The sequence below is a fragment of the Martes martes genome (assembly GCF_963455335.1).
Source record: "Martes martes genome assembly, chromosome: 4".
NCBI classification, from domain to species: domain Eukaryota; kingdom Metazoa; phylum Chordata; class Mammalia; order Carnivora; family Mustelidae; genus Martes; species Martes martes.
The window spans coordinates 111,643,182-111,667,435 of record NC_137891.1 but is presented as its reverse complement, the minus strand read 5'-3'; the positions used below and the strand labels follow the sequence as shown (position 1 = coordinate 111,667,435).

General features: G+C 37.1%; 1 protein-coding gene across 8 annotated transcripts in view; it reads left to right on the top strand.

Annotated features, from left to right (window-relative positions):
* The window catches only part of LOC308340832 (TLC domain-containing protein 4-like), a 112,851-nt gene that overhangs the window by 47,394 nt on the left and 41,203 nt on the right, over nucleotides 1-24,254 (top strand). For all 8 annotated transcript variants that reach the window (XM_080800243.1, XM_080800244.1, XM_080800242.1 and 5 more), the window contains exons 2-5: nucleotides 9,446-9,611; nucleotides 13,920-14,009; nucleotides 15,758-15,816; nucleotides 18,049-18,143. In XM_080800243.1, the coding sequence (XP_080656369.1) occupies nucleotides 9,457-9,611; nucleotides 13,920-14,009; nucleotides 15,758-15,816; nucleotides 18,049-18,143 (399 nt within the window). In that variant the 5' untranslated portion in view covers nucleotides 9,446-9,456. The remainder of the gene's footprint in view (nucleotides 1-9,445; nucleotides 9,612-13,919; nucleotides 14,010-15,757; nucleotides 15,817-18,048; nucleotides 18,144-24,254) is intronic.

The following is a 24,254-nucleotide window of genomic DNA, read 5'->3' as shown; positions in this document are numbered from 1 at the left end:
AGAACTCTTGGAAACCATTGAAGGTTTTAAGTTGGGGGTAAGTGAGGAGGTGACATAATCAGAAGCAGCGTTTCATGAAGATTCCCGTGGAGTCCTCCAGTCTGTTTACAGATAGTCTTCTGGTTTGCTGACAGTCCAGAAAAGTGATGGTCATAAGCTAGAGAAAAATGGATGCTTTTGAAAGTAGGATTTCCACCATAGGACTCAGTGGATTGGATTATGGCACATAGTAGGAATGTACAGAAAACAAGTTATTAAAGGATGGCTTCTAGGTTCTCGCTGTGAAATCTGGATGTACAATGCTACCATTCAGTGAGATGAAGAACCTAGAAGTTTTGGGGTCAAGTCATGAGCTTGGTTTGAGATGCCTTTGAAATGCTTTGTCATACTGACAAGTAGGCAGTTGGCTGGGTACATCAGGAGCTTAGAGGAGAGATCTGGGATGGAGAGTTAAATGTGATATTTTTCTGCATGTAAGTGGTTACTGATGTCACAGGTATAGGTGAAATCACATAGGAAACAAGTAGAGAGCAGAGGGTCTGGTATTGAGCCTTAGGGAGTTCTGTTACTTAGTGGCTGGAGAGAGGATGAAGCAAGGTGTTAGGGAAGCACAGGAAAGGAAGTATTACAGGGAGAAAGTCGTCAGTAATGTCTGACATTTCTGAGAGTTCAGGTAACATGAAGGCCACATGTAGGCGTCCTTTTTGGCCTTAGTAAAAGCTATTTCAGGGGAGTAATGAAGGTGGGGACAAGAATGGAGTGGGCTAAAGATCAAGAGAGATGAGAAATGATGATAGTATGGATACACCTTTCTAGAACTTTGTCCTTAAAGGGAATGGGGGGAAGGGGAGAGAGGGCAAGAGTGAAAACTGTTGGATTAAAGAAGAGCTGGTGGATTTGTTGAATTTTGTTTCTACTGAGAACTTGAGCCTGTTTAAAAGCCAATAGAAAGATCTAGTTGCAGAGAATAAAGGATCTTGGGGAGCAGAAGATTCCCAAGGCAGCCAGAAAGGTTAGATCCAAAGTGCACTTGTTGGAGGGGTTGGCCTGAGGTGGCAGGACAGTTGGGTGAAGATGCAGGTAATCTGTGTGGTCGATAGTGTGATTGCATTTTTATACGTTGGCTTCTGTAATTTTGTGAGGTCGGATGGGAATGGGGGTGGATGGTTAGAGGTTTGAAACATGGGGATGACTTGGAAAATGAGTGGTGGCGTGTGAGAGGAGCAGCTGGGGCAGTGAGGTGGGAGTGCAGTGCAGTGTTGAGGGCCCTCTGATCCCTCTGCCCCTTTCTCACTCACCAGCCCCAATCCCTTCTGGCGTGTGGCACATCCCAACAGTGCTCTGATTGTTTAGGGCTCATTGCTGAGTAAATAGTTGAGCAATTCTGGGGTTGGAGTTTTGCCAGCTCTTGGCAGTGGAAAGGGAATGTAGGGTGTTAGTAAGAGTATTACTGAAATGATGGGCTCAAGGATCTAAGCTGGTTAAAGAGGAAAGTAAAACACAGGAAAGGGCTAGCAGGTTGGGACGGAGCCAAGAAGTCAGTGGACTCGAAAATACTGTAATACTGAGCACACTTGAGGGGAAGTTAGCAGGGGACTACTTGGGATGTTACTGTGGAGACAGAAAATGGTGAGTATGGGACAGTAAAGGTCCATGAGTGGTTGAGGTGGCATGGAAGAGGTGCTATTTCCCATGAAGGAAAGAAGGACTGGGTTGTTAAGGAAACCTGTACCTTCAGCAGAGTTAAGAAGTCATTCAGGATGGTATCAGGGCTTGAAGATACTAGTGAACGAGACCAAAGTCTCTGGCTGGGAGGAAACGTCCAGGAGGTTGGAATACAATACCAGTGAGGGGAGGGGAGGTGGTATAACTAAGTAGCAGGACCAAAGTTTGCTGGATGTTTACGGGGGGTCAGGGGACTGGAGGAGCAGGGCCTGAAGGAGACTGTGAAGAACCAAGAGGACATAGGGCCACCTCCTGACTCCAAAGTGTGGGAGACCGGGCAGCCACGACCTGAGACCACTGCGAAAGGGGGTGTTCCTCAGAGCACACAGGAGAGGCAAAGGATAGAGATCTGTTTCCTGGGCATGGAGCAGCGCCCCTGGCGGCCTAGTGGAAGGATTTGGGAGGTGCACAGAATAAAGGGCTGGGTCAGGTTGCTGCTGGGAAAGAACTTAAGAGCGTGACAGGGAGAGTCATGTGGTAGAGGATGGATTTCTGCAGTGGGGTCCACCTGCATGTGTGTGTTGACTAATGTAAACAGGGATGAGTTAGGGGCCTTCGTGGCTAGATAGTGGTCTTTTGACCTTGGCTGGAGTGGTGACAGACCCAGCAATTGCATGCCCTCTTGCCACTGGGGATAGATGATGGTGGAAGCAGAAACTTAATGTGCACCACATGCCAAGTACTATTCTAAGTGTCCAGCAGACATGTGGTTTATGCCCCATGACAGCCATGCCAAGTTACTACTGTTACCGCCGTTTTGCAGGGAACTGAGGTTCAGGTACGGCTCATTTAGTAATCTGTCCCAGGTCACACAGCAAGCGGTGGGAGGAGGTTTAGTGTCAAGCCTGCAACCAAGTCTATGTACATTCCACCGCGTTAACATGTACTTATTATTTTCCTACATATGTAATTTTGATTTTTTAAAAACCCAAGTGATAGACTGTTGAGAAGCTTATATAGTGCTGAATGCAAAATTGGCTTTTTAGATACCAAAGATCAGTTCAGTCCTAGAATCCCAGAATCTTTCTTTGAGAGTGCTCTCAGAGACCCGGGTCCACCCTCTTGAGGTCCCTTTACCACTTCCATGATGGATGCTTGGGCACTTCTAAATTGTTAGAAGGTTCTTCCTTAAATTAAGCTGAACTCTTCCCTCCCTGTAATTTTTGCCCACTTGTGCCATTTTGAGTAATGCAGAATAAGTTCCCTCTTTCACTTTTCCACACCACAGTGAAGATGTTTAAAGAATGCTCTTGAGTCCTCTCTAAGTAATCTTGTTCCCAATGGTATGTGATTAATTCAGAGTAAAGTAGGACTGATAAGTATCTTGATCCAAAGGCATGCTTTTATGCTGACTATAAATGAGCCTGACGTTTGTTTTTTTTTTTTTGTTATTCGTATCTTCATTACTTTATTATCTCTCATTGGTTTGTGTAACTTAAAATGCTCAGGCTTCCCTGTGTGTTGGGGAGTGGTATATAGCTATTATACAAAATCCTGTACTTAGGTATGACCTTTAAAACATTTAAAACATTTATTCCTAGTATACTTTTTCTTTCTGATTGGGACTATTTCAGCTTCAGATAATTCTGAAACCTGATTCTGTTAACCCATTATATTAGCTATATTTCCCGGCTCTGCATTAGATGCAGATTGAGTACCATGTGAATATTTGTAAAAAATGTTGCTAATAACAGACCAAAAAGAGAGAATCTTATAGGATAGCAGGAGATATTTCTCAGGTCTGTTTCAGATCACTGATCTTCATGCTGCTTCTAGTTTTTCAGCTGGTTCCGGATTTACCTAATTTTGTTTCCAGCCACGTTTGTTTATATTATTCATAAGGCTGTCATGAGGAACTTCCAGAACTTTCCTGGAATCAAGTTATCCTCCATTTGCTATTCTTTAGTCTGCCAAGATTTGGCAGTCAATTAATTATGGGAATAAAGGATAGGAAGGGGACCAGAGTGACTGAACGCTTCTAGACTGGAAGATGGGGGAAGTGTGGTGGATGATAGTACCATTCTCTGAGATACAGAACCCTGGCGGAAGGACTGGTTTGGGATTAAATTTGGCTCAGATCGTATAGAGTCTGTGGGGCCTCCAGGATGCCCATATGGAGCCATCCGGAGGGAAGGTGACCATCCAGGACTGATATGCTGGGGGATGTTTGGTTGCACACAGCTGAAGCCATGTTGAAGATGTGGGGCATACACCTAGGCAGAGTTTATAGTGTGCAAAGAAGAGGTTCTGGGTTGGGGCAGAGGAGGTAGTAGACATTGCAACACTGAGGGAGTTCATGCTCAACAGCCTCCATTTTTTGGTGAAATAATAAGAAACTATATCTTTTGTAAGCGAGAGAGAGAACTGGAGATTTGAGACCAGTGAGTGTGTGGAATTAGTGTGGGAAACAGGAAAGGGAGCTCAAGAAAGATGGGAAGAGGAATCCTAAGCACGAAGAATTCTTCCCAGCTTTCCCCTTCCTTGCTGCCCTTAAAGACAACCCCAGAAGACCTTTCCCTCTTCATGTTAATGTTTTTACTGCTAACCACTATGCAGTGGTTCATGTTGTATCAGAATGGAAAAGAGTGAGGTTGTCTATGTGTCTGGAGAAGGCATTGGTAATTCTGACACACTCCCTAGGGAAGCCCTTATATTACAAGGGAATAATGAACATGGGAAATGAGAGTTACCTTTGTTTTCCCAAGTCAGTAGTTCTAGACTCCACTGGTGGAACGGAGTCTTACACTTCAGCATTAAAGGGTTTGGGGATTTTAATAGAAGAGAAGATGCCCTGTTGGTTTATATTGAATACCCTCGATATCTCCTCACTGTTCATGGGTCCTCTCTACGGGGTAGTTACTATACTGAAAGCAGGGAATAGCCCCTTAGCACCGTGAGCTTGGCACTCTGTGTGGTGGTGATCGGTTTCTTTGCTTCCCTACTGGCCTATAAGCATGTTCCCCATTTAGTATTCTGAGTTCTGGCCCAGGGATGGTCTGGTGGACATGTGGCAGATGTCGGATGAACTGTCAGCTGAAGTGAGGGCTGAGTGGCCCTGCCTCTGAGAGTCCTGCTGGAGAAGGGCTGTTACAACCTAATGGTGGAGAGGTGTACTTCAGACCTTTTTATGTTTTTCTTCTAGGAAAACTGCTTGAATTAAAGTCTTTGGAAACTGTCTTAGGGGAAAACATTCAAGTATCATTTGTATTCAGGAGGCCTCTGGAAGAGTTTCTTGGGTGTGAATCAAGATGGGCTAATGACAGTGTAAAGTTCATGTCTAGACACTCCCCTTGTAAATTGCCACAGAAATATTTCCCACTTCTGTTCTGGCTATTCCTTCCTAGGGTAGTATCCCAGCCACATGTAGAGGTACGTGACCCAGGTCGAATACTTTCCTATTTTTACTGTGTGTTCTTCTACTTAATAGTCACCTAACTCTCCAAGATTCTTAATCTGTGTCAGGAATGAGAATTGTTTGGTTTTATCCATTTCCCCCCCTTCTTGCCTGATTCAGTGAATGAAGAGTGGCACTAGATTTCTACCAGAAGCCTTGTTTTTTGGGGGGAAATATATAAAAAGAATAAAAAAAATCATTGGATTTGTCCTTCATTTGGCATGACTGATGAAGCAAGCAGCTGCTTAATAAGAAGCAAAGCTGGGAGTAGAACAATTTAATTAGCTTCTGTCCGTTGAGCCTTTAATAGAAGCCACAACTTGACTATATGGAGCTCTTTAGTTTTAAATGAAACATTTTTGCAAAGGGAGGCTCAACATGTACTCCAAAGACCCCAGTTAAATGAAAGTCTTTCTGTGAAAAATATAAAATAGCCAGTATAACAAAGACTTAACAAAAACTAGCTTTTAAAAGAATGAGGAGCTTTTTTTTTTCTTCCAAATTGTTATTTATATTCTAGTTAGTTAACATATAGTGTAATACTCATTTCAGGAGTAGAATTTAGTGTTTCATCCCTTCTCATAACACCCAGTGCTCTTCACAAGTGCCCTTCTTAATACCCATTACCCATTTAGTCATTCCCCACTCACCTCCCTCCTTCAACCCAGAGTTTGTTCTCTATCTTTTTTTTTTTTTTTCCTCTATCTTTAAGAGTCTCTTATGGTGGGGTGACTGGGTGACTTAGTCAGTTAAGCATCTACCTTCGGCTCAGGTCATGATCTCAGGGTCCTGGGACTGAACTCCGCATTGAGCTCCGCATCTCCCTTTCTCTCTGCCCCGCCCCTTGTTTGTGCACCTGTACACATTCTCTCTCTCTCCCTCTCTCTCAAATAAATCTTTAAAAAAGGGTTTGTTATGGTTTGCTTCCCTCTCTCTTTTTTCTGCCTTCCCATATGTTCATCTGCTTTGTTTCCTAAGTTCCATATATGAGTGAAATCATATGGTATTTGTCTTTCTTTAACTGACTTATTTTGCTTAGCATAATACACTCTAGCTCCATCCACATCATTGCAAATGGCTAGATTTCATTCTTTTGATGCCTGAGTAATATTCCATTGTGTGTGTGTGTGTGTGTGTGTGTGTGTCTGTCTGTCTGTACCACCTCTTCTTTATCCATTCATCAGTCGATGGACATTTGGATGCTTTCCATAATTTGGCTATTATTGATAATGCTGCTGTAAACATCAGAGTGCATGTGCCCCTTCAAATCAGTATCCATTATATTGTTTGGGTAAAAACTCAGTAGTATAATTGCTGGGTCATAGGGTAGCTCTATTTTTAACTTTCTGAGCAACCTCCATGCTGTTTTCCAGAGTGGCTGCACCAGCCTGTATTCCCACCAACAGCGTAAGAGGGTTCCCCTTTGTTTGCATCCTCGCCAACATCTGTTGTTTCCTGTGTTGTTAATTTTAGCCCTTCTGATAGGGATGCGGTGGTATCTCATCATGGTTTTGATTTCTGTTTCCCTGATACCAAGTGATGTTGAGCATCTTTTCATGTGTCTGTTACCCATCTGTGTCATCTTTGGAAAAATGTCTATTCATGTCTTCTGCCCATTTCTTAACTGGATTATTTGGTTCTTTGGCTGTTGAGTTTGGTAAGTTCTTTATAGATTTTGGTTACCAGCCCTTTATCTGATATGTCATTTGCAAGTATCTTCTCCCATTCCATAGGCTGCCTTTTAGTTTTGTTGATTGTTTCTTTCACTGTGCTTTTTATCTTGATGAAGTTCCAGTAGTTCATTATTGCTTTTGTTTCCCTTTCCTCTGGCGATGTGTTTAGTAAGAAGTTGCTACTGCCAAATCAAAGAGGTTGCTGCTTGTGTTCTCTTCTGGGATTTTGATGGTTTCCTGTCTCATGTTTAGGTCTTTGGTCCATTTTGAATTTACTTTTGTCTATGATATAAGAAAGTGGTCCAGTTTTCCCAACACCGTTTGTTGAAGAGACTATCCTTTTACCATTGGATATGCTTTCCTGCTTCATCGAAGATTAGTTGACCATATAGTTGTTGGGGTACATTTCTGGGTTTTCTATTCTGTTCCATTGATGTATGTGTGTTTTTGTGCCAGTGCCATACTGTCTTTTTTAATTAATTAATTTTTTATTAACATATAATGTATTATTTGTTTCAGGGGTACAGGTCTGTGATTCATCAGTCTTATACAATTCACAGTGCTCACCATAGCATATAGCCTCCCCAAATCCCCTCCACTCCAGCAACCCTCAGTTTGTTTCTTGAAATTAAGAGTCTCTTATAGTACTGTACTGTTTTAATGACTACAGCTTTGTAATATAACTTGAAGTCCAGAATCGTGATGCCTCCAGCTTTGCTTTTCTTTTTCAGGATTGTTTTGGCTATTCAGGGTCTTCTGTGGTTCCATACAAATTTTAGGATTATTTGTTCTAGCTCGGTGAAAAATGCTGATGGTATTTTTTTTTTTTTCTGATGGTATTTTGATAGGGATTGCATTAAATGGGCAGATTGCCTCGGTAGTATAGGCATTTTAATAATGTTTGTTCTTCCACTAGGAATGAGGAATTTCTTAATGGCAACTTATTTCAGTGTTTTTTTGTTAATGTACTGGTTAACAGTTCATAAAATGGATAATGTTGTGTAATACCTACTATGTTTTATAATATACCTTTAGCGAACATTAATGAAACAAATGCACATTATAAGGTTGAATTTTAACAAAAGTAAATAAGTAGCTCATGTCCAGCCACCCTCCAGGACTATCAGAGAACATACAGAACCCTTCAGAGCAAACCATTCTCACGTTGAAGATTAAACTCTCCACTCTTTTCTGGTTACTGGTTTCATTTTCTTCATTTATCTGCCCACCTGGCCTCCAGATCCCCATTTGCTTTAATCTTAGAAAAACATTTTCCCTTTTACATTTCACTTAGTGAATTATAATGATATTTAATTTATGTACAAAACTTTTATGTATTATTTGGTTAATATTAAACCTAGGCTAAAAGATCACAAATTAAATTTTTAATACCCTAAAACACATGTTGAATTAAAAAAAAAAGTAAATGAGCAATAAATTTAATGGAATCTCATGGAGAAGAATTATAATATCAATATTTTTACTGAGCACACACACCAGAAAGAAAGAATGGGGAAAGAACTCATTACAGACACATAAGTTCTGTCAGAAGGGGCCCTGTGGGAGCCTGATTCTTATTACAAGGTCCTGGTTGGAGGGGAATGAAGTGGGGTTATTGCTAGTGCAGTCAATGACTTGGTTTTTCTCTAGTGAATTGGCTTCAGTAGGTGACTTTATTTCTTCACATTAAGCAGCTGGAAATATGTATTGATTCATTTCCTTTTCATTTGAGGGTCAGCTGTATCAAAGATGGAGCCATTTCTAGAAATGCTATATTTGCTGGATATGAGCAAATGCTTTAGTGTCTTTCTTTTGGTTTGAATGTTTCTAAGATTTTTAGGATCCAAATAAAGTTCAGTTCAGTGAGCTGGAAAACATATTTTGAATGAGTACATATGCATATTATATATATGCATATTACTGTTCTTCTAACTCTACCCTTAAAACCTGAAGCTCTTTTAGAAAAATCTTTTATTTTAAAGATAAAAAGCCATGGAGGATTTTTGGTCCGAGGATGTGTGTGATTGCAGAATACTTTTTTAAAAGTTAAATACTAACTAAAGCAGCAGCAGTGGTATGGTTCTTTTCTAAGTTGGTATTCTTCCTAAGATTTTAATTTTGTTTTAAATGTCATTTGTCTCACTGTACAATTAGTTTTTATAGTGTAATTATTTTTTGTTTTGCTATTGTAGATAATCTTAGTTTTATTATTATTTTTGGCCTTATTGTTTCTTAGAAATTATCTAATGGACTCATTTCATAGATAAGGAAGTTGAAGCATATTTCCTAAGTTTAATTAAAAATATTACTAAAAGGATACCTTCAGTTATAGTACTTGAAATGCCCTCTTAATGTTAAACTCTAAGACTTAGATAATGTTAAAAATCATGCTGTTAAATTTGCCTTCTAAAATTGATAGTAGTGAGATATTTAGGATGATTTTTCCCTTTTTTATTTTAAATACAAATACAAGATACATGACAAATAGCTAATAAAGACTTAAAAGTCGTCTAGTTTCTTTGTATTCTTATATTTGTGCTAAATTAAGATAAATTATTAAAAATATAAGCATGTATTCTTAAAATAAAAAAATTAATTTAGATTTCTTATGAGCAGTTTAAAGCAATTGATGCCCATCTTTTTATCTTAACAGGTTAAAGAAATATGGACACCAACACCAAACTGGTCTTCAGCAGTGTTATTACCAGTTTTTTCACCTTTCAGCTTCTTTTCTACTTTATAAGTTTCTGGTTTTCAGCAAAAGTTTCTCCAGGTTTTAATAGTCTCAGCTATGAGAAGAAGATTGAATGGAACTCAAGGTAAAGCATATGAAAATATAACTGATTTTAAAAAGTTTTATGAAATAAAAATTTTAAAAGTATTTCCCCCAAAAATCTTTCATTTAAGATCTAATAAAATTGAAGGTCAGATTTTTTTTTTTTAATTTGACCTTAGGAATAAAAGGAAAGTAAGTAGATAGATCTCATACAAGAAAATTATAAAAATTCTTCTCCTGAAAGATGTAAGGAAAAATTGAACTTTCTGGGGAGGCGTGGGAAGGTTAAGGAGACTCCAGCTGACTGCAGAAGAGTCCTGTTTTGTGTTCTCCTCTGAAAGGTTTAGGATAACAAACACATGCTCTCTGGAAGTGATCACAGAAGTGAATGTTAGCTGGGTCTGTGAGTAGCCTACGTATGGTGTTGGCTGGCTTGGCCAGACTGAGGGCAGTTAAATGCTATACACCTGAGTATACGGTTAGCGCATCTGTATCTCTGTTTTAATGAACTTTTCATTATAATTCAGAGGCCATCAGAACCTACTTTTTTGTTAAAGTAAAAACTGCTTTTTAGATTTTATTTAAAACAAAAGAAAAAAAATGGAAAATGAATAGTACCTTTAAGGGTATAGAAATCTACGGGAGTTCTAATGAGTTGGCTTGCAAATTTTTTGTGTGTGCAACTCATTAACCTTTTACAGTGTTTCAAACACAAAATGACTCTGGTGACTGCTTCACGTGCTTGTGAGCATTTCACCCAGATGTCACCGTGCTTTTGCACACTGCGGTGAATCGGAGCAGCTGTGGATGTATTTTTTTGTTGTAATTTACTTGAAGTTAGTGCTGACTATAAAATGAATTCAGCAGGTCTCTAAAATTGCTATAATTATTTTTCATTGCAATTTCCTTTGAGAATTAAGTTCTGCCAAATTCTAAGTATTTGTTTGAGAATGGTCATATCTGACTGGGAAGTGTCCTGTCTTTGAGCCGAATTGGTTTGTAGGCATGCACTTTTATAACTCAGACTGTGAATAAGACTTCAGTTGTTTCCTTTTGCACCTTACATTGATTTGTCTAGTTCATACATGCTATAGCTCTTTTTACCCAAAAAGTAGGAATTATTTCACCATGTAGTTTTGAAAAATAAGTATGATTTTTTTTTTTTGGTCTGAAGAATAGTACTAAGATGTTGTTCACAAGTGGGATACAAACCATCATTTTTAAAAACCCTTTCTCAGATGCAGATAGGTAAAAGAGGGAAAGAGAAGGAAGGGGTGAGGAGTGGGATGGGAGACAGATTTTCTGAGAGTAAATTTTGAACTATTTTCATTTCCCTTTCACCATGGTCAGGGTGGGTAAGGGCATTTGAATCTTGGAAAGCAGCTAGCCAGAGGAATAGGGACGGTACAGAGAGATAGAGGCAAGATGAAAATGAAATGGAATGAAATTGAAAAATATTTTGCATTATTCAGTCTTATCACTGCCATTCTGCGGTGCACAGAATCACTATTTGGGAAACCGAGTTCCTAGCTGAAAAAGGAGTCTGGGATTATAGAAGATTCATTACCCTATTTAAATGGCATTCTCTCTCTTTCTCTCTCAAATTTACTCCTATTCCCACTCCAGCTTGGTTTACATGAGACTTAAGCTGTGAGGTGGAGTATAAAGAAAGAGAAAAGATGGGCTGCTTTTTGAGTAAAGTACATGTATATGTCTTGAAATCCTGCTTCCAGTCTTGAAACACCCAGATCAACACAACCCACATAATTCTTTTTTTTTTTTTTAAGATTTTATTTATTTATTTGACAGACAGAGATCACAAGTAGGCAGAGAAGCAGACTCCCTGCCGAGCAGAGAGCCTGATGTGGGGCTCGATCCCAAGACCCCGAGATCATGACCTGAGCCGAAGGCAGAGGCTTAGCCCACTGAACCACGAAGGTGCCCCAACCCACATTAATTCTTACTAATAATCAGGAAAAAGTCTCTGAATAATGAGTGGTCTAAGCCCTACTGAAGAAGAAGGACAGGAGGAAAAACAGCTCACTAAAAAATTCACACCTGAGAGGTGACAGTGTAATTAAGCATAAGTGATAAATTGCTGCACTTAATTGTTGCATTTTCAGGAAAAAAAATACATATTTACAAGTATTATTTATGTCTTATAATTAAAAACATTTTCTTATATCCATTTGTTTTCCTATGGTATAGAAAGTCCTATTGTGATAAAATACTCTTATTTTAAAATCTGCTTCTCTAATTTTTAACTCTTGCCTGTTTGAGCTATATTATTTCTATTGGTAATACCTCTACTACATACGAATGATTAAATCAATAATTTTAAATTGCTGTTCTACAATGGTCCTTATTTTCATTATCTCCCTGTCTTTTTATTAGCACAAACATTTCTTTTTAACCTTCTTAGAAAAAAATATTTTCTTTTGGGTAGCATCTTGGTGTTTCATTTTGGACGGTAAGGAATCTACATCTTGCTTTGCCAAGAATCCAATTTTAAAGAATAGACTGTGAAATGTTTACTAAACAGAAGTTTCTGAACATATAGACTTTTAATGCAGAAGAGTAGATAGGCACGGGGTATTTGCTTTTCCTGATCCAAATAAGATTTAACTTTTCTCTCATGAATTATATGCCATTTCCATCAGTTAAGGGCTTGTAATTCTTCCCATTTACCAGGTAACATTTCAATACAAAGAGAATTTGAGGGCTGGGTATTAGGAACAAAAAGTTCTCATTTTTCCAAGGGGAAGCTTTTTGATGTAAGTTTATTAAACACTAAAACAAGTCAGTGAGAGGGTGAGCTTTCTGCTTTCACAGACTTTTTGAATGGCAATAGAAAGCTGGTTGTATGATTATTTAGATGGACTGTCTTACTTGATGTAAAGGAACTTATATATCCTTAAACAGCCATGTTTGGAATATAGGTACGTTTGGCATGAAAATTCCAGACTTGTAAACCAGATAAATTGGGGTTAACTAGTCACATTTCAAAATGATTCTTTGGTGTTGCAAAGTATTCTTTGTCAGTGCCTTTGAATTAGTGAGGATCTTTAAGCATTTAAATATTATTTGATTTAATATGATATATCTATTTAGGTCCACATCATCTATTAGATCCAGCATATTGATTTTTCAAGTTACAATAAGATTTTCTAGTATCAAGCTTCATATTGGTTGATATATGTCACTGTTAAAGGTTTGGGAATCACATTTTAGACAGAAATTTTTTATATCCTATTAATTTCTAAAGTAAATTTTGCTGTTCCTTTTATCCTTTATTCTAATGAAGAGAAAAGAAACTTCATTACTTGTAAACTTTTTCATTGTGTGAGTAAATATATTGTATCCTGTGTACACTTCTTTAAGTAGCATAGCAGAGAGCTTGGGTGTTGATTGAATCCAGTAAATTACTAGCAAGATACGTTCACAGAAACTGATGTTTTCCATCTAAACCCTATTCCTTCTATAAAAGAAAATTCAGCCTGGATCTCGTGAACATTTTGCTTTCACTCGAGTGTTTCTTTTAAAAATAGATTTTCTGTACAAATTCATGGTCCTTAATTTTTCTATTTAGAAGTGGTTTCATAATAATGATAAAAAGAGACTAATAATAGCTGCTCTAGCTTTCTTATGGGTTGGTTACAGGAATCAAGTGCAGCAAGCATGTGAATGTGCATTTAACACTGAAATCTCCAAGGCAATACATTTTCATTTCACAATCCATTCAAATTCTGATTCAAGGATATAGAATTGGTTAAGGTCAGTAGATGTGGAAGATACTCCTCACTGACTGGACCAGGAAACTAATGCTGCGGTGAGGCTGTTAGGGCTGGAGCTTGGAGCAGGGTGCTGGTCAGTCGACTTGCCAGTCGCCGTTTGTCTATACCAAACGCTGTCAGCTGCCTCACCAGATGTGCTTCTGCTTCTGCTTTGAACTTTTTTCTTCTTTAAGTGGGCTCCACACCCAGTGTGGAGCTCAACGGGGGGGCTAGAGCTCATGACCCTGAGATCAAGACCTGAGCTGAGATAGGGTGGGTTGCCCAATTGACTGAGCCCCCCCAGGTGCCCCTGCTTTGGAATTTTTAACAGATAAGTGATTCCACAATTTCCTAGCAGGAAATTGTAGACCTGGGCATCCTTCTTGCGATTAGTTCCAAAGTAAAGTCATAGCCCTTGGATTTCTAAATGATATTTTTGTATTATACTCTTAGATATACTCCATTCCTATATTTAAATGCTTCCAGATTTAACTTCTTCAAAATGTTAAATGTCTTGCCAGAATTCCAGTTTATTGCAAAGAATCTAAAATCTTTGTATGTATTTTGTTTTATTTCAGGGTAGGATCTACATGCCATTCTTTGGTGGTTGGGCTTTTCGGCCTATACATTTTGTTTTTTGATGAGGTTGCAAAGGCTGATCCACTTTGGTAAGCTGTTTCTTTCCAATATAGTCAATTTGATTTATGTTTTGATATTAATTATTAATAAGAACATCTCCTACTTCAAAATGAAAGATATATTGATGGTGCATGGTTTATTAAAATGCTTGTGTTCAGACGTACTTCAGCAAGGTACAATAAAACGATTTATTTTAGATTTGAATACAAATAATGAAGGCCACTTTGTACTAGTATCCCAATTGTTAACCCAAGACAGGGAGAATATGATGATGATGTATATATTTATACTGAGTTAGTGAGTAAAACCAAGTTGTCATAACCACTGTTCTGAGCAAAAATGAGTTAACTGTTGAGTAGGATAGTCAGCTTGGATAATAATCTAAAGACTCAGTCTTGTGTTGAACCCATCATTTGATATCAGAGGTATAAAAATGAGGATTATAGATGTCCATGTAAGAGGAAGTTAGTACCACATGAGAAGATTTGAAATACTTATAATAACAATGTTCAGAAATAATAGATAATTCCTAAGATGACTCTTTTTGAAAATTTTAAATGTCATTTCAATGGCAGAGATATTGCAAACCGTATTTCTGGGCCTTATATGAGAAGGCTTAGTTCGGCTTAGTTTGAGAGATAAGGTATATTTTCAGAAAGCACTGCATAAGGATGTAGTAGATGTGGGCTCCGGGGGATGTGGGACAATGTAATTTTTGACCATTTGTTTGCAGCAATGCCATTTTGATAAATACGGAATTATGCCCATCAGAATTCTACCAGTATTGATAAATTTTCTTTGGGAAGGTATTTTTCAAAGTGAATCAATTTAGTGAATTTAATTCCATGATGAGGTTTTTTATGTAATCTACCTAAACCGTTTCTAAGTTTTTTCTCCTAATTTTATTGTTATAATGATGGTCAACAGAACCAGTTCTTTTGGGAGATAAATTTTATGACAAAGATTTAATTCACTGGTCGATTTTTGTCCTTATCAGACTTTTACATAGTATAATATTTGATCTTTTTACATTTTCTTTGGTGCTGCAGTTTATTCCAGGTTCAGTTTTCCTGGGTCATATTTGCAGATCAAAATTTGTAAAGAAGATAGGACTTCTGCTAAACCTTTCCATTTGCAGTTTAGCTGTTATCAGATTAATTTTGTGTTCATTTCACCAGTAGTTTACATTATAAACCAGATATAAGACTGATAGTTTGTATTTGTTTCTTGGAGTAAAGACAGTTATTAGGGCAAATTGTAGGAACTTGATATTGTATACATGTTGAAACAGCAGGTTTAAACTGTCCTGTTCCTGCCATTTTCCATTTGTATGACAATAGACAGATCTCTCCAGTCATCAGTAAAGTGATACTGATCCAGTATATTGCTTCAAGATCAAGGGCAGGCTGGATGATTTCTTGAGTATTTGAATCTCTGATTTAGAAGAAGGAATAAAAACAAAAACAAAACGAGCCAGCATCTGGAAATCTATTTGAATCTTTTCACAAACAAATCCTTTGAGAATAAACACATTTATAAAATGTTATCTTTTGATAAAATTATTTATATAAACTTTTAGCTAATATAAGAAATTATGATTATTCGTGTAGTTAGAAGTATATCAAGCTAACCGAGGGCGTGGTACAAATGACAATTTACTGTTCAAGAATCTATAGAAAGCATTTTAATTATGTTTCTCAATAGAAAAAAAATGTAGCTGTCATCTGTAACCCATGTGCTAAAAAAAGGGAATTTTTTTTTTTTTTAATATTTATAGGGGTGATTCATCGCTTGTGAAAGTGAATATCTCTATTGCTACAGGCTACCTCATTTCTGGTATGTGATATGTTCGCCACTGTCTGTTTCTTTTTACAGTTCTCATGGGATTTTACAAAGAATACATAGTCTATGCTTTCAGTTTATTTATTTGTGAAGTCACTTGTAGGACCCATAAGAGGAAGATTTATCTGGTGTGATGGTAGACCATGAAACATTTTTCCTGTTGGCTGTCTGGTTCTCTTTGATGGTAGAGCAGCAGAGTGGGGCCTCAGTTAGGCCTGGATTTTTTTTTTTTTTTTTTTTAACTAGCAGTGGTCCATTTTTTGCCATAAATGGTCTCTCAGGTGGAATTCCTGGGAAGCTAATGAGGTTTAAGCATCAAGATTTCTCTCACTTGCAAGGGCCCTTGAAATGGGTTCTTTGCTTGCCGTTTTATATTGTTTGGGGAAAGTTCGCAAAGGGAAACTGTTTGAGCCATAATCAGTTAAGATCATGGACTCTTTCTTCTCCGTGTTTCCCTCTGTCATATTTCTCCTCCTGTGGGATGGGGTTGGAATAGCCTTTTATACTATGAGTTAAAGGGGAAATTTAGTGAGATATTCGATTCAAACTTTTTGAAGAGACATTCTAGACCATCTCTATAAGACAAGAGAAAAAGAACAGCCCCTTGATTTGGACATTTTATATAGGCAACCCTATTTTATAATTTTCAAATTCAGTAGATAACTGCAAAATCCAAATAAAAATAATGGGATATGAAACCAAAGTGATAAAGATGAGTGATGGACTCAATAGAAAATTTTCTGCTATCAAGAAGTGAATTGTAACAAAAGATTAAATTATACGAAAACACAGTAATTCATTAGGAGGAAGAAATAAGTTTTGAATTAGAATAATGAACAGGTGATTAGATTATCTAATGGCCCATTTAAAAGAAGAGTGAATCATGTGAATACACTGGGAAAAGATTTGCTTGTTTGGTACAAAATGCTGTTGTTGACAAGGATGACACACAATTTATAGTACAGTTTCCGTAGTGTAGTGGTTATCACATTCGCCTGACACAATTTATAGTACACCTCTTGGACCGCTTCATGAACATTGTCCATTCAGAGAGTAGTCACCACTCAGAAAGTCTTATATGAAAGAAGCTTGATAAAGGTTTCCCCAAATAAGATAATAATCTGAAGCACTTAAAAATAAGGATTATGAACTGAAACTGACTTTTCTAAACCAAGCTGAATGAAGAGTAAATTCTTTTTATTCTCTCTATGGAAAATATTACAAGGTCATTATCATAGAAATTGGTGACCAGTGTATGGCCAAAATACATTGGGAAAATGTGTCTAGAGAGGTCTGTCATGCAGTCAGTTACTAATAGTGTTATATTTTCTTGATTTCCACTGTACTTGATTTGTACTATTTGTTTTCTCTATAAAATTGGTAATCTGATTACTTTTTTAAATAAATAGTCACATCGAGTTTTATATCAGTAGTTTTCATTTTTTTTTATATATACAAGAAGGTTCTCATATAAACTCCAATCCCGTAATACCTGAATCCTCTCTTGGTTTCCACCCATTATAGCCATTTGCCTCCATGTCTTACTTTCACATTTAGCCATTGGTAAAGAACTTAGTTGTGTTAACATTTTGAGAAGCTTGTTTTGTTAAACATTGTTTTGTTAAGGGAAAACTATTTTCTGAATCATGGTGTTTATATTCGGGATCTTTTAAGGAGAAATTGAGGCCTTGACCTCTTGCCTTGCATATCTTTTTAATAGTTTTAGTTCTTGTTTTTGTTTTTATTGCTATTTTGAATTAATATTTAATCATATCCTTTGTTAATTTTTAAATACTGTTTGTTGGATTTGTGTTATAAATAAGTTGGTCATTTTGTACCTTTTCTGCAACCATCTTATCTGTGTGAATTGTTGTAGTCACAAACATCAGTAATTTCAGCCTATTTAAAAATTATTTGTATTCAGTAACATTTCCATTTTATTTAACCCTGGTAACAAGTTATTCATTTGTACTTTCAACGAATATATTACCTGTGTGGTGGGCACTGTGCTGGATTCCCACACGTGGTCCTCACCCTGGGGAGGTCACAGTCGTGTGGGAGCAGATACCTTACGGTAAGGTGGTAATGGGACTAGCAAAGCATGAGCAAAGTGCAGTGGGCTCAGTATGGACTGTGAGAGGCTGTTAAGGGGGAAAGTTAGATACAGTTGAAAAATAGTCCAGCCTTCTTCCTATGTAATATCTCACTTATTTTTCCTTCTTTCAGATTTGTTGATTCTCATTTTGTATTGGAAAGTGATTGGTGACAAATATTTTATAATTCACCATTGTGCAGCGCTGTATGCATACTACTTTGTACTGGTGAGTGCCAGGATTTACAGAAGCCTGACAAGTAGACAAGGTTGGGAGTGATGACTTAGGGGGTGAACAGAAATCGAAACCTACAGTCCCCAGTTTATAAAGACCATCTCAGGAGGCATTCAGGGATCACTGTGGTGATGTGTTATCTTGTTTATTAACAAAAAATAATGACTTGTGTGTTTGTGTTAGTGTGTCTGTTTGGATTCATAAAATTTAGGGTAGATGACCTTGATTTTTTAAATTTTCACTTAAAACCTTTAGGATCATGTAGCTATTGACGTCTGCCTATCTTCCAAGGTGCATTTATGACTTTCTTTTCTGTTTAATTCTCGTCCAGTTACATGCACATATGTAATTACATTTAAGTAGGCTGGAGCAGTGGGGGAGTCTTGCTCAGAGACTTCAGAATTCCAGGACTAGCTAATAGAGTGTACTCACAGCAAATCTCAGGCAGTAATGCATAGTAAGTTTTACATCAACAATTATTTTTCTACATTATATATTTGTAAATTAGCAATTTTATATCCTTTGTGTGTGGGTTAAGTTTCTCCACCGTCAGTTGTTTTTTAACCTAGATATGCCAACAAGCCTCAAGTAGATATTTGGAAAAATAGACATATGTAAACTGGAATAATCTTTTTTTGTTTTAGACAGAGAGAGAGAGTGAGTGCATGTGTACTTGCACACGAGAGAGAGAGAGCAGGAGAGAAGGGCAGAGGGGGAGGGAGAGAGAGAATCTTAAGCAGTCTCCACGCTCAGCGAAGAGCCCAGCATGAGGCTCAGTCTCAGAACCCTGAGATCATGACCTGAGCTGAAATCAAGAGTCAGCCACTTAATCAACCGAGCCACCCAGGTGTCCCTAGAATAATACAAATTTTATGTAATAGCGATGGTATGCCATTCCATATTTTCATTCTTTTTAAAACTTAAATATAACCACTGGCTTTTTTTTTTTTCTTATTTGGTATGACTAAAATCCTTACATTATTAGACATCTGTGACTATTTGGAGGGTTTTTAAAAAATTAATATAAATGTGTATTAATAGTGACCTTCCACTTTTCTTTATATTGACCCACACACAGATAGCTGGTAAAGGAGATGTCAATTTGGCATTATTTCTGCAAGAATCAGATATATCAGAATATCTCTCTTTATCACCCATTGAAGTCATAAATTAATATAAATGTTTTCAAAAACTATGCTTGTTTTCATGCTATAAATAAGTGATTATGTATATCCAAGATGTATCCTTAATCACTTTATTTTTCTGAACCAATAGGCTATTTTTACTGGCATTTCCTACTATTTGTCTTCTTTTTAGATTTTAATAGATTATAGGTAGTTATAAAATATAGACTTTTACCTTTTACAGGTCTTAAATTTTTGGTGTACAAGCACTTTTTTCCTAAACACTTGCTTAAAAAACATGAAAGCTGACTAACAAAATACTGATTAAGTCTGGGAAGAATGTGTGGGTGCCCATGTGAGTTTAATATCATGCTTCAGTGTAGAAGTATGTTCTCTGAATATGCGTCACAAATAACCATTGTGTTGTGAAAAGAATACAAGCTGATGGAAAGATAACAGGTCACTTACGTGCATTTGGAAATGTGAATAGGATGAGCTGCTGTTCTCCCTTGGCCCCTGAATCCCAGGCTTGGCAAATGGCTGGCTGTGTGTGCTTTGGTAGGCTGAGTATTTAATTATGTGGGATGAATATTATTTTCTCTTTGGACTTTTATATCTTTATTTAAAAAAAATTAAAGTGCAAAGAAATTAACTCTTGCCTTATTGATAAGAAAATCAGGTGCTGTGTTTTCTGGGAATGATTGCTTTTTTGGTGTCTTCCTATGTTCTATTGTATGAAATAAATGAATGGTATGAGGTAGATTTATCTGTTTAAAGTGAATCTCTTCAGAGGGAAACAGAAAAAAAATTAGAAAATAAATAAATGCTTATAGATGTAGTGATCCTTTGTCCTTTATGGATTTTACATTTCCCGTTTAACTATAGAAGAACTTTTCTTGTTCCATGCAGTGAATTCCCGGGTCGTCTTGTGCAATTTAAGTAAGGCTAACAAAATAACAACAACAACTACTACTACTACTACTATTACTACTACTATTTTGTATAAACTTTTATGAATTTCTTCACTTATGTTATGAGAAGTGGTATTTGGAAAGCATTTTGACTTGATAAGTATGCAACTATTTAAGTGTTTGTAGTAACTTCTTCTCTTAAAACATTTGCTTTTTTCCCTTCTTTTCTATCTCTCTTTTTCTTTTTTAAGTTTATTTATTTAAATAAAAAAAGTCTCTCCCCCCCAAGTGTGGGGCTTGAACTCTCAACCTGAGATCAAGAGTTTCTTGCCCTTCTGACTGAGATAGCCAGATACCCCAAAAGATTGTCTAATTGTAACTAAAACTTAAAATGAAAACTAGAGACAAGTTATCGTAGATTTTAATTGTATGCTCTACTAAATGTTTGAAAAGTAAGATCCTTTTAAATTTAGGTTATTAAATAGGTTATATAATGTCTTGATCACTATTCTTGTAGCTCTCTCTAGTATATTTAGTGGAGTCTTAAAATTCTCTGGTGGAGTAATTTAGAGCTTAAGGAATCTTCTCTGGTGTCTATATAGAAAGTTAAAAACCCTACAGATCTTTCCCTAGAATTCACTTTTCCCTCCTCAGTGAGGATACTAATTTTTAGGGGAAATGTGACAGGATGATTTCTAATTATAAGGGACGTGAATATAATTATGCTCTAATGTCCTATTTTTAAGGATAAGCCACTGTCTTTTGTACTCTGATCTCTTTGGTAGCCTTCATTTTTTTCTGTTTCTTGAGGATCACCCACATTCCCCAACCACAAAAAAGAGTATACTTAGAAAACTTTTAAATTTGAAAAGAAGAGCACCCCTAAACCTACTTTCCCCAGCTCTTCTGCATTATTCAGCTACCCTGGAATCTAATCATTAAACCATGCAGCAGCAATTTAGGAAGAAAATTTGGTTTCCAGGGCTGTCAGTGCATTTATTAAAGGGAATTAGCTGCAATGTGATACCTTGAGGGTAAGAATTTGTTTCTTGTTTAATGTTATACCCCAGTGTCTACATTTGAAAAACATTTTGCAAGCAAGTATGTATGAAGTCGTATTGAAAAATGAAAGACTTGTATATAAGACATGGAAAGCTGTAATGTACATCAGAACATGAGAATTAGAAAAATATTGGTCTTAGCTTTAGTCTAAAGAAGAATTTCCACACCAGTACCATGAAACAAATGTCATAACTCACTAAGTTTATCATTAACTGTGTTAAACTGTTCAAATGTTTCAAGATGACTTGAATAGTGTTACCTGTTCTCAGTTACATATAAATAATGTATTTCCTTTTTTTCTCCCATTAGGATAGTCTTAAAAATTTAGGTAACTATCATAGCTGTTAGAGCAACATTTCAAAAGATAATAAAATTTCAAAAGTTAACACTTTTGTTGACTAGGTAAGTATTAAAATAGCCACCTACTGTAGCTTACTAATCAAGATTCAGTAGTAAGGTCTGTGTGATTTCTGTTTCCCACTAAATTTACATATAATAAAACATGTTAACTATTTAAATCAAAAAAATATTTTAAAACCTGGGATAACATGTTAACCTTTTTTCTCCTGAAATAAAAGATTGTCAGCTTTTCTTATACTGTAATGAGCAACAGACGGGCAGAAGTCAGTCTTAGAAATTGTATTATTAATATTTGTATAGTTTACTTAAAATCTGTATGCAACCGTAGTTATACAATTAGCTTATAACTGTTACTACTAATTGAGGGATTAGTTGTAAAAATGTTAAGTGGCCATTTAAAAAAATATGTTATATACCTCTGTGCATATATGTGAAGACCTGTATACACATGTATGTATAATATATTGTGTTTGGATTTTTGGAATTTGCTTTAATATTTGCTTTTTATTATAGAATATCTGATGTGACCATTCCCCCTACTTCATGAACATAACCACGCTCCTTAAGACCTTCCTCTGTTTGGGTTTAGGAGGAGCTCAAGGATGGCTCTTCTCTCCTTACCCTGTGGTTGCTGCTTCATGGTCTTTGTGGGCACAGAACATTTCCTCATATTTGCATAGTTGAATTATCTTAGAACTATCTCCCTTCCTCTCTCTAGCCTGGCTTGTTGTTTTTTTTTTTTTTTAAAGATTTTATTTATTTATTTGTCAGAGAGAGTGAGCACAGGCAGACAGAGAGGCAGGCAGAGGCAGAGGGAGAAGCAGGCTCCCCGCTGAGCAAGGAGCCCGATGTGGGACTCGATCCCAGGACCCTGGGATCATGACCTGAGCCGAAGGCAGCTGTTTAACCAACTGAGCCACCCAGGCGTCCCCTGGCTTGGTTTTTGAACTCTGTTTCCTTTCAGTACCAGAAAAGGAAACAGTTCATATATTGGACTTACGTGTGATGATAAAATAGATGTCAGCCATGTCTACTCAAGTCAGTATTTTGTTCTTAATTACATTTTATAAAAAACAGTCTTATCATATGAGCCGCTTATGTGGTATGCTGAAATAGTCAAATCCATGGACCCAGACAAGGATAATTACAAGGGGCTGGGTGCAGAGGGTAAAGTTACCGTTGAATGGGTGAGAGTTTCAGTTTGGGGATATGAAAAATTTTGGAGACTGAAACACTTAAAAGTAGTTAAATGGGTAAATTTTATGTTATGTATATTTTATAACAGTAAAAAAATTTTTGTTTCAAAATTTTTTTATTTCTTAAATATGTGTGTGTGTATGTGAGTGGTGTGAGAGAGAGAGTTTGGTTTTTTGTTTGTTTTTGGTTTTTAACAAGCCTATCAAATTTTTTTTTTTTTTTTTAACAAGCCTATCAAATGACTGCAACAAGGCTAGGAAGGAGAATAATAAGCTGGATGATATATTACATTTTTAAGCTGGAGCAATAGGCTGAAACAAATACATGGAACCTCACAGTGATAATGTTAGGTTTTGCATTTAGGTGTGACAATGTGTAAGAAGGGAGGAATGACCCAGAGGTGATAAATGACCAGAACTTCAGTTGTACCAATAGCACGTCACATCTGTTTTAAAAGAAAGCTGATTTCAAATTTAGACTCTATTAGGGGAGGCAGAGCATCCAATTCAAACAGAAACGACAGTTTTCCTGGTTAGACCACACCCAAGCTCATTATCTGGTGTCCCCCACCTGGTTTATGCCTGTGGTGGGGGAGGGGCTGCCAGTTAACAGTGGAGATTAGATTAGGAAGCTCTTGTCCTGTGGCAATTGAAGGACCCAGAGAGGTCAGCCTGCAAAAGATAAATTGTAGGATGTGATTGTTTTGAAATACCCTTGGGCCTGTGAGAGGACTGTTAAGTGAAAGGAGAGTAGACTCGTTCAGGATTAATTTAGGTGTTTGAACTGGGAGCTCTGGGGACAGTAAAAGAGAGGTAGGTCAGACTTCTCTTTTGCGGAAGAGACATCCCCAGTAAATAAGATGATTGTAGCAATGGTGTTTTAAAATAGTTCTACCATAAGATATCTTCAATCAGATAGACTTGAAAATAGATGTAGTAAGTAGAAACATTGGGTAGGAGTTTACACTAAAGTATCTTTGAAGTTTTATTCTGATATTCTGTGATTCATCTGTTTTGTATGATTTGATTTGGTTCTAATACTGGGGAGCTAGGCAGTGGGCAAGTAAGAAGGAGCTAACTTACGTCACCAAGTTCTTAAGTAACCCTGGACTAAAGGGGTAAAAACAGCTGGCCTGCAAATCCATTTGCTTCTTGGAAGAAAGGAGGGCAGGTGACTCCGGTCTAATCTTGTTCAGCAGGACCTTTGCGTAAACAGAGTACTGACGTCTGTTAGGAGGGAGAGACCTTAACTCTGAAATGCCTTGAAGATGTCCTTGGCTGAGAATGATAACATGGGGCACCTGGGCAGCTCTGTGGGTTAAGTGTCTGCCTTTGGCTCAAGTCAGGATTCCAGGGTCCTGAGATTGAGTCCCACACCTTGCTCTCTGCTCAGCGGGGAGCCTGCTTTTCCCCCTCACTCTCCCTCTAGGTTCTCTCTCTCTCAAATAAATA